Source organism: Condylura cristata, unplaced genomic scaffold, assembly GCF_000260355.1.
Source record: "Condylura cristata isolate star-nosed mole 26May11 unplaced genomic scaffold, ConCri1.0 scaffold00014, whole genome shotgun sequence".
In the NCBI taxonomy this organism is placed as follows: domain Eukaryota; kingdom Metazoa; phylum Chordata; class Mammalia; order Eulipotyphla; family Talpidae; genus Condylura; species Condylura cristata.
In genome coordinates, this window is record NW_004567115.1 from 12942555 (window position 1) to 12957226 (window position 14672).

At 35.7% G+C, this 14672-nt stretch overlaps 1 protein-coding gene across 1 annotated transcript in view; it reads left to right on the forward strand.

Moving 5' to 3' along the window:
• The window catches only part of RYK (receptor-like tyrosine kinase), a 52610-nt gene that overhangs the window by 23064 nt on the left and 14874 nt on the right, over positions 1 to 14672 (forward strand). The window contains exons 7-13 of the mRNA XM_004682452.2: positions 95 to 195; positions 1260 to 1385; positions 3930 to 4016; positions 7702 to 7771; positions 11208 to 11340; positions 12484 to 12593; positions 12752 to 12911. Coding sequence (XP_004682509.1) covers positions 95 to 195; positions 1260 to 1385; positions 3930 to 4016; positions 7702 to 7771; positions 11208 to 11340; positions 12484 to 12593; positions 12752 to 12911 — 787 coding nt within the window. The remainder of the gene's footprint in view (positions 1 to 94; positions 196 to 1259; positions 1386 to 3929; positions 4017 to 7701; positions 7772 to 11207; positions 11341 to 12483; positions 12594 to 12751; positions 12912 to 14672) is intronic.

Here is a 14672-nt window from a genome sequence, read left to right on the forward strand (position 1 = left end):
GTTATAATAGCTGTGTGCATTTTATATGTATGGAAAGGGAAATTTCTCATTTAAGCTGACTCGCCAGTTATTTTCTCTTAAAAATTGTTTGCAGCATCAGTGCCAGCAGTAGTTCCCAAGGGCTGTCTCAGCCTTCTACACAGACGACTCAGTATCTGAGAGCTGACACACCCAACAATGCAACTCCTATCACCAGTAAGAGTTAATTTAATTCTAAAGATGATTTACCAAAGTTGTTATGGTCTATCAGTAGTACTGTGTGGCTAAGTACTTGGGAGATATGGGTACTGTTCTATGTACATGATTGGTGTCTAACATCTACTGAATTAACCTTGATATTCAAATTTGGCTTTCCAGAATTTTGAATGAAGTATTCTAAAATCAGGGTATTAAAAATAAAATTAAAGTTTAATTGCTAGAACTAGATTTGATTTGGGTGGCTTTCCATAGACTAACTCTGTTAAAGGAGCTACTAAATCAACTTATATAGAGATTCAGAAGGAAGATTTTCAGGTGATTAGAGTAAGCCACTGAAGTGTATGAAACAGAAACTTTGAATTTAATGTGTTGTTTGGTATTCTTAGGGACCATCATAAGACTTTATACTTTATTTTCTAGCCATAATAGGAAGCTAGCTGCCATGAGATTCAAGAGAATGGGACCTAATTTCCTTTTTTTTTTTTAAATAAGAATTTAATGAGATTTTTGCATTGTAACTTGTAGATACTTGGAGGCAAATAAATGTTCTTAGAGTATAATTTGGACATAATTTGGAATCATTAACCATACAAATAATAACATAATCATCAAGATAAACAATAGGTCACAAGTCCAGTCTTGACTTGGTGATAATTACATGGCTTGATTTGGTTCACATTTGAAAAGTTCATTTGTTAGAAGACCATGTTAGAAAATCTTCTGGGAGAAAAACAGCCCATAAAAAGGATTAAATTAAATTCTGTGAATGAAAGCTTGTTTCATTTGGTTGAAAGACAGTTGAGATGGTAGTAGTATTTTTAAGTATTTCTTATTTTAATTTCTACTATTTTTAAGATTTTATAGTAGATGAAAAAATGTTTCTTTAAATTGCTTTGTCTATGTAATCCTCTCTGTTCATGATCTACCTTTTCCTTTTATGATTGTATTTATTTATTAATTCCTGTGACTTTAGTCCTGAGATGCTAACTGAACTAGTTGACTACCATGAGGCCATAATAAGGGTATTTATATTTCTTGGTTTGGCTTTGTTGGCTCCTCAGGTTATCCCACCTTGAGGATAGAGAAGAATGACCTGAGAAGTGTCACCCTTTTGGAAGCAAAAGCCAAGGTGAAGGATATAGCAATATCAAGGGAGAGGATAACTCTAAAAGATGTACTGCAAGAAGGTATTTATCTCAAAATCAGTTTTTCAGGGAAGATTTAATGTTAACTCTAAACCTTTTTGTTTCAAATTTTATGAATTCCATCTCACTTTGTTGTCTAGTGATAGAAAGCTCTTGTTAATTTGATTTTCATGTTCTCTTTCTTTAAATTTTTTTATGCAACTTAATGCAGCTTTGGTGAATTCTTGATTTTCAAGTATATGAAAGTATGTATTTTAGTGTTTATCTTTAAAGTGTGTTTTCTGTTGCAGTTCTTGTTTAAAGATGATCATATCCTGGTAGGCTTGGTTATAAAGTATTCTAAATAGTTTTTTCCCTATCCAATAGTATAAGGGTTTTAGTAGAAGTGCATGGGTTTTGGAGTTAAACTCAAGTTCAGTTTCACTCCCTTTTGTTACCTATAAGACCTTTGAGAGATCACTCAATGTCTTACATGTCAGTTTCCCCTTTCATAAATTTGAACTGTATCAACTCATAGAATAGTTGTGACTATTTGGTGAAATGTTATATATTCCGTGAGCTAACACATGGTAGGTGTTTATATATAATAATACCCCTGCCTTTCCTCATCTTTGCTTTCTTTTTATTATAATACTAATTTTTTAAACTATTTAATTTTTAAATTCATGAAATTAAACACAGTAGCTAAGTAGTATTAAAAAGAGGTCAAGTAAAATAGTTGCATATCATTTTTCATCTGTCAGGGAAATGTTATCTAGCAAACTTGAAATGCTAGATAACATCCAAGCTGACAGATGAAATGGGGAGCAAGCATTCTTATACATTGCTCGTGGACATATGACTATAATAAACCTTTTTGTAAGGCTTTGTGTGTGTGTATGTACACACACACATAGAGATGTACATACATTCTCTACATTCATAATGGTTTTGTTTTTAAGTATATGTTTAGTAATGATTTCTATAAGTGGGAATAGGTACTAGGAAGACAGTAGAAATTCTTACAGTGCTGCTTTGGTAGAGAGTGAAAGCTTACACAAGGTAAACTTTGGGTATCAAAGGTATATAGTTCTGGCTATGCATTAACTAGAGTGTTTGGAAGTATTTACCCAATTCTAAACAAATTGTCTTAAATAAAAATTATCCAAAAGTTTTTTTTCCTGCCTCCAGCATTGAAGTTACAGTTTCTGAGACCTCTGAATCCTGCTAGGTAGGCACCAGCAACTCTAACTCATAAAAGAAAAGACATTAGAATAAACCCTATCATATGCAAGGTAGCTGAAGTGAAGTAAAACTGCTTGCAAACATGTCTTTTGAACTTTTACTTAAAAGTTTCTAGTGAGAGGGAAACATGAACTGAACATTGTATTAGAGATTTTTCTTTTAAGATTTATTTATTTGTGCATACAGAACTGGGGTACAGGCCAGAGGCTCAGGGGCGGCGAGAGGCTTCACCAGAGACAGAGTGGGGAGCAGAACAGGCAGATTGACCAAGTATACTGCTGAGGGGAGCAGCGGGCGGGTCAGGAGAGGTCTTCCACACCATGTGGTCACCTCTGGGGCAGGCGGGAACCGAACTCATAAGGAAGTGGCTTTAGCTTCTCAGTACTTTGCCTTAACATGCTGCGCCACCAAGGAGGGCCTGTATTAGAGATTTTTTAATAGAAGTTGCAAAATTATGTATGTATGGTTTTCATAATTTACATTTAATCACTCCTTTCACTCCAATATGTTATAATTTCTTCTTACTATAAAGGTTTTTTGGGACACATTTTATCACTTAACTGAGAGGCTAGGCAGCTGTCTGAGGCCATTTAAGTAGTGGTTGATAGAGCAAGGATTAGAGCCTGGGACTTTCTCAGTCTGAGATGTGTACTCCTTAGCTTTCTCCTGAAGCTACATTTTAAAGCTTTGTAGCAGCAGGGAGGAAAGTTCAGTTTTCTCCTTTGTCATTTCTCTGGATCTAAGCCTAGAAACTCATAAATGTCTCCATAGATATCCCATTACTAAACCCCAGTGCTCCTGGCTGTATCATTTATTTAGGGTAATTGAGAAGAACTCACATATACTTAGTTTAAAAGCAAGACAAGAGGCCCTCCCTGGTGGCGCAGCGGGTTAAAGCATAGCACTAAAAAGCTAAAGCCACTTCAGCATGAATTCAATCCCTGCTCCGGAGGTGATCCACATGGCGCGGCAGACCTTTCCTGACCCGCCAGCTGCTCCCCTCCCAATTGTACTTGTCAATCTGCCTGTTCTGCTCCCCACTCTGTCTCTGGTGAAGCCTCTCATTGCCCCTGCACCTCTGGCCTGTACCCCCGTTCTGTATGCACCTCTGGCCTGTACCCCAGTTCTGTATGCATAAATAAATAAATCTTTTTTTTTAAAAGCAAGACAAGAATATTTAATAGTCACAAAGACATTCAAATAATCATTAAAAGACAAAGATTTGCATTGCTAGGACTAGAGTAATGTTGTTATTCACATATACCCTTGTTAAGTTTAAGTTACATTGCACCAGAATGTTTGGTAGTTATAATTTTATAAATGCTATCACATGATTTCATTAAACATTATTTTTCTTTTTAGGTACTTTCGGCCGTATTTTCCATGGGATTTTAGTAGATGAAAAAGATCCAAATAAAGAAAAGCAAGCATTTGTAAAAACAGTTAAAGGTAGGGTGTTTTTCTACATTGTTTCCACTGTTTCTACATTGTTTCCTGTCTAAAGTGGTATAGATTCTCAAGTGTGTGCCTGACCTTTGAATCAGTGCAATCTGAATATCACACCATGAATTCTGTGAAATTGAATCCCATAAAATTAATGAATTAGTTTGTTATTAGAATTAAATTTTTATTTTCTTGTAGACCTGCTAACTTTTTTTTTTTTGTAATTTTGGAATAATTTTTTAAATCATTTTGTTCATTCTTACAATGTTTTGAGTACGAATTATTTTATAGTATCCTTTTTAAATGTATATATCTTGAAGATAGATCTCTCAGTATTGAAAATTAAGAAGTTAGGACTACACTGGGAAAGGAATCCAGGAAAATTGATATAATTTTTTTTAAAAAAAGATTTATTTATTCGTACAGAACTGGGGTACAGGCCAGAGATGTAGAGGGTGAGAGGATTCACCACAGACAGAGTGGGGTACAGAACAGGCAGATGGACGAAGTACACTGCTGAGGGGAGCAGTGGGCTGGACAGGAGAGGTCTGCCACGCCATGTGGTCACCTCCGGGGCAGGTGGGGATCGAACTCATGCGGAAGTGGCTTAAGTAAGCTTCTTTGTGCTGTGCTTTAACCCGCTGCCACCAGGGAGGGCCCTGATTTAATTTCTTACTAAATGGATACTATTATTTTTGTTATCTATTTCAGTATTTTCTTATCACTATCATCCATTTCAAGTGTCCCTTGTTTATAGAATATGCTTATAAAAGATAAGAACTTGAAAAAAATTAGACAAAATGATACATCCTGAAACTGCCTTTTGTTTTCCCTGGGTCTCCATGTCATTTGACAGTAAAGTGAACTCTTAGTAAATTGAAGCAGACTCTCAACTATTGCTAGACTTTAATCCTTAAAAGGATCTACAACCTCCAATTAGTCCTGGCCATAATTTCATTAAAAATAATTTCCAAATTACTAGAAAGTAATGAAAGGCACAATTGGCATTTACTAAATAATCCTTGTTTTTAAGCATTTTTAGATAGAATTTATTCCAGCAGATGTTTTTGTGATTTATTTTTTCCCCCCAAAAAAAATCAAGTGCTTGAAGTTGTTGTCTTTTTGTCCATCCATTTTCATATTCTTTTTCTTTTTTTAAAGATTTATTTATTTATGCATACAGAACTGGGGCACAAGCCAGAGATTCAGTGATAGGCTTCACCAGAGACAGAGCAGGGAGCAGAATAGGCAGATGGACGAAGTACTCTGCTGAGGGGAGCAGTGGGCGGGCCAGGGGAGGTTTTCCCTGCCATGTGGTCACCTCCTGGGCGGGGATTGAACTCATGCTGAAGTGGCGTTAGTGTCTTAGTGCTGTGCTTTAATCGGCTGCAGCACCAGAGAGGGCCCCATTTTCACATTCTTACAAAAGTCTTAGTAAGTGAAACAGCCTCAAGAACAGTAGCAATTAGCAGAATAGGTGTGTTTCTATTAGTTAAACTTGGAAAAATGAAACTTGCATTTCTCAGCTGTGACAGATCCACTTCTAAGGAGTGAATATGACATATCATCATGAGCCAGATTTCAGAATTCTGGATTTTATCACTGGTTTAGCAGTTTCCTTAATGGGGCAGTCAAAGATGTGAATCTTGGCTTTGCCAGTTGCCTTCTTCCTCTTAGTGCATTGACTGTAAGCTTTATAAATTATTACTATTTTTACTATTGACGTATAGGTTAGCTATTCTGTGAAAGTGTTTTTAAGGATACACTATACTCTTATTTTGTTTGTGATATCTAAAGATAATTTTAAAAAACTTGAGGATTTCACAAATGAAAAATATACTATTCACTTAATAGGAATGTTCTTTTTAAATAGTGTAAAATATACTATTTTAATTTTTAAATTTTAAACTTAATTAAGATAGTGGGCCCTATAACATGAACAGCCCTCATAGATTTGTTTGGATATTTGATGGCCTAAAAGTTATTTTGGAGGTGCAAACTAAAGATATTGGTAAATTGCTTTATGTTTGTGTTTTAAAACCATTGAACAAAAGCCAATTCTAGTTTTTGTTTTTGTTTTTTTTTAAACTCTGGACCAAAGACTGTGTGTTTAATGGTCAAGAAAAAAATGAGATAATTAATTTTGACTATTGCAGCATTACATGTTTTCTAATTATATTTTGTATTTTATGTTTGATTTTAACTGCATAGCAGTAAGAAGAAACTAATAATAAGTGGTCCATAATCACCAATCAGAACCCCTGTGGTTATTTTTTAAAATAGTTGTATTTGTGAGTATAGAAAGTATAAACAAACAGAAAGTGCAAAATATAAATTCTCACAACTCTGAGAGTAATCACCAAAAAAAAAAAAAAAATTTCTTATGATTCTTTCTATGAGTAAGAAAAAAAATTCCCCAAAGATATGTATGAAAATTTTCATATAAGGGGCCTCCTTGGTGGCACAAGGAGTTAAGTCTCAGCACCATGAAACTATCAGTAACCATTGCAGTGTAAGTTTGATCCCCAGCCAGGGAGCTGACCCACATGGCACAACAAACCTCTCCTCTCACCCACTGCTCCCCTCAGCAATACATTTCAGGCATTCTGCCTGTTCTGCACCCCACTCTGTCTTTGGTGAATCTTTTCATCTCCCCCTCCACACACTCCCACCTCTGGCCTACACTTCAGTTCTTGTATGCATAAATAAATAAATCTTTTAAGAAAAATATTTCAAATAAGCTTGTTACACAACATAATTGGAAAAAATATATATAATCACCAAAACAGTTTGGCACCTTGCTTTCAAAATTTACCTTGAAGATCTTCTGTCAATACTTATAAGATGTGAGTCGTAGTTTTTTAAAAAAAAAAAGCTTCAAAGTATTCTGATATGCTAACTCAAGTAGTTCGCTATTGATGGGAACGACGGTGTCTTTCATTTTGTTGTTATTATTGAACTATATTCTTGATATATAGAGATGAAATTTTGTGACATTGTAGTCTTTTAGCAGTGGGATTTATGAGAATGTGGGTTATAATGCACCTGTTTCATTATCCTTGCCCAAACTTATGGGTAGGACAGATTTTCATCTTTTCCAATCTGATAGGGAATATGTATCTCCTAGTTTAATTTGCATTTCTGTACTTGGGAGTAAAGCTGAAAGTCATTTTGTAATTTTGTTGATCATTTGTGTTTCTCTTGTCAGCCACTTTCAAATGTTTTTTTCTTATTGATTTGTGTAATCCATCTAAAGAGGGGAGATTTGAAAAAGGAAATTATAACCTTAAATCATATAGTGATATAAATTAACATTACCTTGATAAAAAATAAAATGATTAAATAAATAACTAAAAATGCTTAAAAATACAAAAGGAAATTAGCCATTTATTTGCCTGTGTGTTGCTGGTGTTTTTCTAATTTGTTACTACTTTCTCTACTTTGTTTCTGGATCCATATTTAACTTTTATATTTATATAGTCAATTTTTGATTAATACCTTCTGGCCCATTCAGCAGTGAGACTTGTCTATTACAATAGAATTTTAGACTATACCTATTTAGATTTACCTGTAACTTTCAATAAAAATTTATATTACATTCTGAAATAATTATTTACTAATAGCAGAAAATATATTACATATAGTACTACCATTCAAAACAATATCTTTTTTTTTATATATATATCTATAGACCAAGCTTCGGAAATTCAGGTGACAATGATGCTCACTGAAAGTTGTAAGCTGCGAGGGCTTCATCACAGGTAAGAGAAAAAAACAACTAGCTCTAAGTGATATGCATGGTAACATTATTTATTTTAAGAACATTGTGCTGATGTGTTCTGAATTTAAAGATTTTTGGAATGGCTTTTTTCTGAATATAAAATTGAAAAGCATGCTGATTGCCCAAAATTGAAAAACACAGTAAAGTATAAAACAAACTATGTAAGCCCATATTTGGATAATTGTAGCCAGGCTTTCCAGAGAGGCATTTATGCTTATTTTTGTGCATATTTCCTTTTAAAAATAAGATAATGATAAAAATATTTGTTCTGAAAATTTTGAATATATAGAATACCAAAGACAAGAATAGTAAATAAACATCAATAAACTTCTAAAATCAATGATATTCTGCTTGGGGTGTGTGTGTATGTGTAGCTGTAATCTATATATTTGTGTATGTAGAAGGAATAAAAGTAAATTGGACATGTTAACATTTTTAATGTAATTGCAATTTATTTATTTTTTTTTAAATGAGATTTTTCTATATATAACCACAAAATCAGTATCATTAACAGAGTGAACATGCTACTTGATAAAACACTATATCCAAATGTTCAGTAACCATAAATTCTTGTCCACAGTTTATTTTTATTTTTTATTTCTTGTCCACATTTTTAAAGGTTATATATTGAGTCATTTAATGGATACACCATGTTTTATTTAACATGTCACTATTAGCTCATATTATGATTTAAAGAAAAATATTTAAAGTTCTATTTGAAGAGGTTTAAAAAAAAAAAAAAACTTGCTGTTGGTCCTAACAAAAACATACTTTCCTAGCCAAAATGGGCTTAATATAGTATCACACACAGTATGCCGCAATATCAAATTGGGGGAAGCTTTCTTTTTAAAAAGCACTTTATAGAATGAGCTAGTTTATGCCTGCTGAAATTTGGTCACACATGTCAATTTTTTTTTTTTTATGGGGGGGAGGAATAGGTTTTTCTTCTTTTAAAAAAATTTTATATCGTTGTTCATTTACAACATATTTCATCTCAGTTGTAACCACTGTGGAATTTCCACTACCAATTCACCTGTGTGCCATCATCATAGTCCCATGTGTTCTTCCCACCTCTGTTTTGATCCTATTCCTCTCTTCCCTCTGTAGAATGTCTCTGGTTTATAGCTTTTTGTTGATTTTAGTTTTTATTTTATTATAAATTACTTTTTCCCCTCGATCCCTTAAACAATTCCTATGAGTGAAACCATCTGGTATTTTTCTATTTCTTTCTGGCTTATTTCACTAAGCATGATCCCTTCCAGTTCCATCTATGTTGCTGCAAATGGCATGAGCTTATCTTTTTTAATTGCTGAGTAATATTCCATTGTGTATTATGTACCACATCATCTTAATTCAGTCATTTACTTTTGGGCATTTGGGTTGACTCCATATCTTACATATTGTAAATTGTGCTGCAGTAAATATAGGGTGCAGGTGTCCTTTTGAATTAATGTTTAAAAATGAAATAGTAACCATTCCTTTGGAAAGTATGTATGGGACTTCTGGGGGAAAAAGGAAGTAATGCATTCAGAAGACATCATGCATTTAATTTCTATGAACTTCAAGGAGTTACTTTAGTTCTAAAAAATAAGATAACGGTACAGATCTTTATTTTTGAATGTTGCATATACTTCGATGCATATTCAAAAGAATTTGAGAACCCAGGAAGAAGACAGTCTCTAGTAAAATGGCTATGGAAATGAAACTCAGGCTTATGACATGATTGCAAAAGAGAAAATTAAAAAGCCAACGATAGAAACTGCAATTTTTGCTGTGATTGACATAAAAACAACTCTAAGCTTCTGGACAGTCAAGGCTCAAGGAAACATTAAAAGCTGGTAAATCTCACTAGGAAAAAGAGAAATAGGGGCATATGAGTCCAAAAAGGTGGAAGGAGGAGGGAAGAAAAAAAATAAAGATGTTCCTTGGGGATGGGAAAATTTTTCTAATTTCAAATTCTAAAGCGGATGTCTCATTAGGTTAATTTTATACTTGGGAAATTGATCCATATAAAGAGCAAAGATACTTTTAATTTTCATTGGAAAAAGAAACAAAATCCCAGAGACCTTTGCGGGGTGGGGGAATACACAAACTCCTGAAAAGCTGAAGCTGTACCTTTGAAGAGTTAAAGTTGTGTGATTTAAGGTGGTTACCTCCCATTGGCCTAATTCAGTGTAAGAATAGAACTCATTATTTGTAAAGGGAATAGATGAAAACTTAGCCCTTAGGCCATATTATCTAAAGAAAAATAAACATTTTGTTTACTCTGGGTAACAAAGCAAGAATCAGATAATTATCAGTCGGAAATGTACTTTTTGTTGGGGGAAATGTCAGAAGTATTTAATACTGTAATATTGATCTATTGTAATATTGAGGTACTGTAGGGAGGGAGGCAAGGGAAATTTCCTACACCCCTCTGGGTTCTTTTCTGGCTGGTCAAGCAAACAAATTAATATTAAACAAGGAGGAGAAAAAGACCAAATTTAATTTCCTATGTCTGGAGAACTTACATGGTTGAAAATTCTGCAGTGAATGGCACAGACTGAGGTTTTATATCCTAAGCTAAATAATGGGATCAGGACCCTGGGATGTCGAGGAGAGAGGAGGTGGGGGGAACTCACATGACAAGGAAGAGATGATGTCATGTGATAGAACCTTGCCTCTGCATGCCTGTCCTATCTTAAGATGCTACCTAAAGCTGGGTTTCTCCAATAAAATGATTATGGAGATAACCCTAAGTCTGGGTTGTCTTCGTTCTTAAGGTGATGATCACAGTTTTACTGGAGACCTGTAGGAGGACCTCATTGACCTTAGTTACCATACACAAAGGTACCATACACCAAGCTTACACTGGGCATCTTGGAAAAACCCTATCTGAACAATTTCTGGGAGACTGATCCTACAGTACCTAAGCCCAGTCATGTGCCAGCTAGGGACTCTGACTTTTTTTTTCCATCAGTTTCTGCTTCTTTGAGGCCTTTTTGATCATGTTCTTGTCCACAGTCTGCAGATCATGTTCTTGTCCACAGTCTGCATTGGAGCCTTTTCATTTTTAAGAGTGATAAAATGGATATTAACATAATATATTCATGGTCAAGTTATTCTTTAGGTATCTCTGATTACCCTTTAGAGTAAATAAAGATTTAATGTAGTTCTAGTTTATCTTCAGAAAATCCAGTCCACAGGAAACAGCTTTGAATTTATGACTATTTCCTATCAAGATATTGCATACTTGGGAAGTGCTGAAGTCTAGTTTGACAGAGCATTTATAATTTTACATTATTAATCATGGTCATGTTTAAAAAGTATGTTTTCTATTTTCTTTTGTTTTAGGTTATCCCTATTACTTTTATTAAAAATAAGCTCGAGGTTCCAAATTTCACTTGTCTGTCTTCTGATTTCTTGTATTTTTATAGAAATCTTCTTCCTATTACCCATGTCTGTATAGAAGATGGAGAAAAGCCCATGGTGGTATTGCCCTACATGAATTGGGGGAACCTTAAATTGTTTTTACGGCAGTGCAAATTAGTAGAGGCAAATAACCCTCAGGTGAGAAAAATATGCCGTTATTAACTCTTCTGATCTCTTTGAAATAGATGCTAATATTCTTAAATACAAACTGTTTAAAGATTGACAAAAAGAAACTCAAAAGTTATTTGTAATCTGTCTACAGAGAGGACAAGACAAAGGAACCTGGTGTCTGATTTGCATCTTGAGGCTCATTACTAACACTAAAATTTTTCGTTGTATATCCATTGTGTATTTATTCATGATAACCTCATACTCTTAACATCATCTCAGTCATTTTCCTGATAACTCTTTACAGGCAGTCATGCTAACTCTCTCTTCAGGCAAATAGACATTTGGTCAATACTGTATCAAGAACTGGTGGTAACTATAGTTTAGCAGGATTCCTCATCTATATTTTTAATGTGCTGACTATAAGAGTCAGCCACCTCAGAGTTCCTTTCCCTCTTGCACATAGACAGGAAGCACCTGGGAACTCCACGTAATGATGATGGTTAAGCCTAGTGGCTGCTCTGCTCCCTGCTGTGACTTGTAGCCCAGTAAGTTGGTTTAGGATTCATAGTTACAATGAATTTGAAGACTGAATTGTATATGACCATACATGAGTGGCATGCTTTGTAAATTAGCAGATTAATAAAGAAGTGGTTGGAGGCTGTGGCACACCAGCATCACCTAGGGAAGAACTTTCATCCCTCAGCCCATGACACTAGCATACTTAAGAGGAGCATTATCAGGAATGAGAGCTGTAGACTTGTATTAGTTTGAAAATGGTCCTTGGGGTAGTAATAAAAAAGCTGCTATTTTTAATAATAAGTTGTTGGGCAGTAAGTGTTTGAAATCTTAATTTGAGAATTAAGCATACACTGAACAGATAGTTACTAAGCAACTCCTTATTTTATGTGCTGGATGTTTGGGTAGATACATCTAATGGGGAAGAGGAGACAGTGAGGTAATTGATAAAATATATTATGGGATAAGGACCAAAGCATATAAAGTCAGGAAGCTGTGGAAGTATATTCTTGGTTAAGAAGTAGCCGTTAGGAAATTTAAAGTATAAGTGTAAAGAAGCATTTTTGGGATGGAGTAGGATTGTGAAATAAAATAAGCAGTTGCCATAATAATTTTTATGCTAACCGCAAACCTTGTTATTTTCTGTTACCACAGGCAATTTCTCAGCAAGACCTGGTACACATGGCTATTCAGATCGCCTGTGGAATGAGCTATCTGGCCAGAAGGGAAGTCATCCATAAAGACCTGGCTGCTAGGAACTGTGTGTAGGTGCCACAAACTTGTCACTGTTTTCATGGTTTGGGCTTCCTGGATTTGATGTTCTCTCCAGGAATCACAAAGGGAATTGTTTTCTATTTAAGAGTAATTGTGATCCATATTTTTTAACACTCATTCCATTTGATGTTCCTATCTTACTTTTCAGCATTGATGACACACTTCAAGTTAAGATCACAGACAATGCCCTCTCCAGAGACTTGTTCCCCATGGACTATCACTGTCTGGGGGATAATGAGAACAGGCCGGTTCGGTGGATGGCTCTTGAAAGTCTGGTTAATAATGAATTCTCCAGTGCTAGTGATGTGGTAAGTGCTATGACCCTCAGGTGTCTTCAGAAGGCGGGAAAGGCTATCTGTTTTAAAATGTTTTTCTACTTCCATGGTTTACTTTGTTTTTAAATCTAGTTAACTGTTCCATGAAATTTTTTATTAAGAAAGTAGTATTGGGGCCCGCCCTGGTGGCGCAGCGGGTTAAAGCACAGCACTGAGAATCTAAAGCCGCTTCCGCATGAGTTCAATTCCCGCCTGCCCCGGAGGTGACCACATGGCGTCGCAGACCTCTCCTGGCCCGCCCACTGCTCCCCTCAGCAGTGTACTTCGTCAATCTGCCTGTTCTGCTCCCCACTCTGTCTCTGGTGAATCCTCTCACCCTCTGCATCTCTGGCCTATACCCCAGTTCTGTATGAATAAATAAATAAATATTTAAAAAAAAAAAAAAAAGAAAGTAGTATTGGGCCCTCCCTGGTGGCGCAATGGGTTAAAGCACAGCACTAAGAAGCTAAAGCCACTTCTGCATGAGTTTGATTCCCGCCTGCCCCGGAGGTGACCACATGGTGTGGCAGACCTCTCCTGGCCTGCCCACTGCTCCCTCAGCAGTGTATTTCATTGATCTGCCTGTTCTGTTCCCCCCCTCTGACTCTGGTGAAGCCTCTCACCGCCCCTGAGCCTATGCCCTGTACCCCAGTTCTATGTGTACAAATAAATAAATCTTAAAAAAAAAGAAAGTAGTATTGTTAGTTTCTAGTCAGCCAGTTTATGGAGAGAAACTGTGACCCCAAACACAGGGCAGCACTCTGTGCTCCCTCCTCTGATCCTCACATTAGCCTGATGAGGGAAGCATGGTTCACACTATATGATAGGTAGAGACTGTTATCCCTGTTTTACAATTTTAAAGGTATGCCTTAAGTTGTAGTGTTTCATTATTTCCTCTTCTTTAGCATCAGAATGACCAAGTGGTTGCCAGATCACAAAGGCTTATTGTTTTCTTTTTTTTCCCCCAATGGCCACTTCCAAGTATTGTGGCCTGTGTAATTTACAAATCTCCAGATAACACTCTCTTTGTGTTTCCTGGATGTTTCTGCCCACTTATGTAGATCATACAGTTGGATATTTTATACTGAGAAATGTATAGTTTCAGAAGTTACATCTACTTACAGGTATTTCTCAAGCATTTTTATTTGTATTTAATTTGTCTTTTTTTTTTTTAAGGTTTATTTACTTATGCACACAGAACTGGGGTATAAGCCAGAGGTGCAGGGGCAGTGAGAGGCTTCACTAGAGACAGAGTGGGGAGCAGAACAGGCCAACTGACAAAGTACACTGGTGAGGGGAACAGCGGGTGGTCAGGAGAGGTCTGCTGCACCATGTGGTCATCTCCAGGGCAGGTGGGGATTGAACTCTTGTGGAAATGATTTTAGCTTCTTAGTGCTGCGTTTTAACCCGCCGCGCCATCACGGAGGGCCCTAATTTGTCATTTCTAATATGATTTCAAAGGTTAATTTATTTTCCTGTCTTTTGCCTGTTGCACTTTATTATTGCGGCTGATATTTAGAGACTAGGCAAAACGTCTACTTAAAATGCCTCCCTTTGTCATCATTCAGTGATATCTACTACTGTTCGTTTAAGTTCTTGTAGGATATCAGGGCTTCAAGTCTTAAAGAGTCAGGCTTACTGTATCTTTGTATCTTGTATCTTTGTATCTTGTTGTATTTTATTTATAACTTATGGTTACCCTTTTACTTCTAAATTTACAGATTAAAGGTTTACTGTATTGTGGATTACAATTTT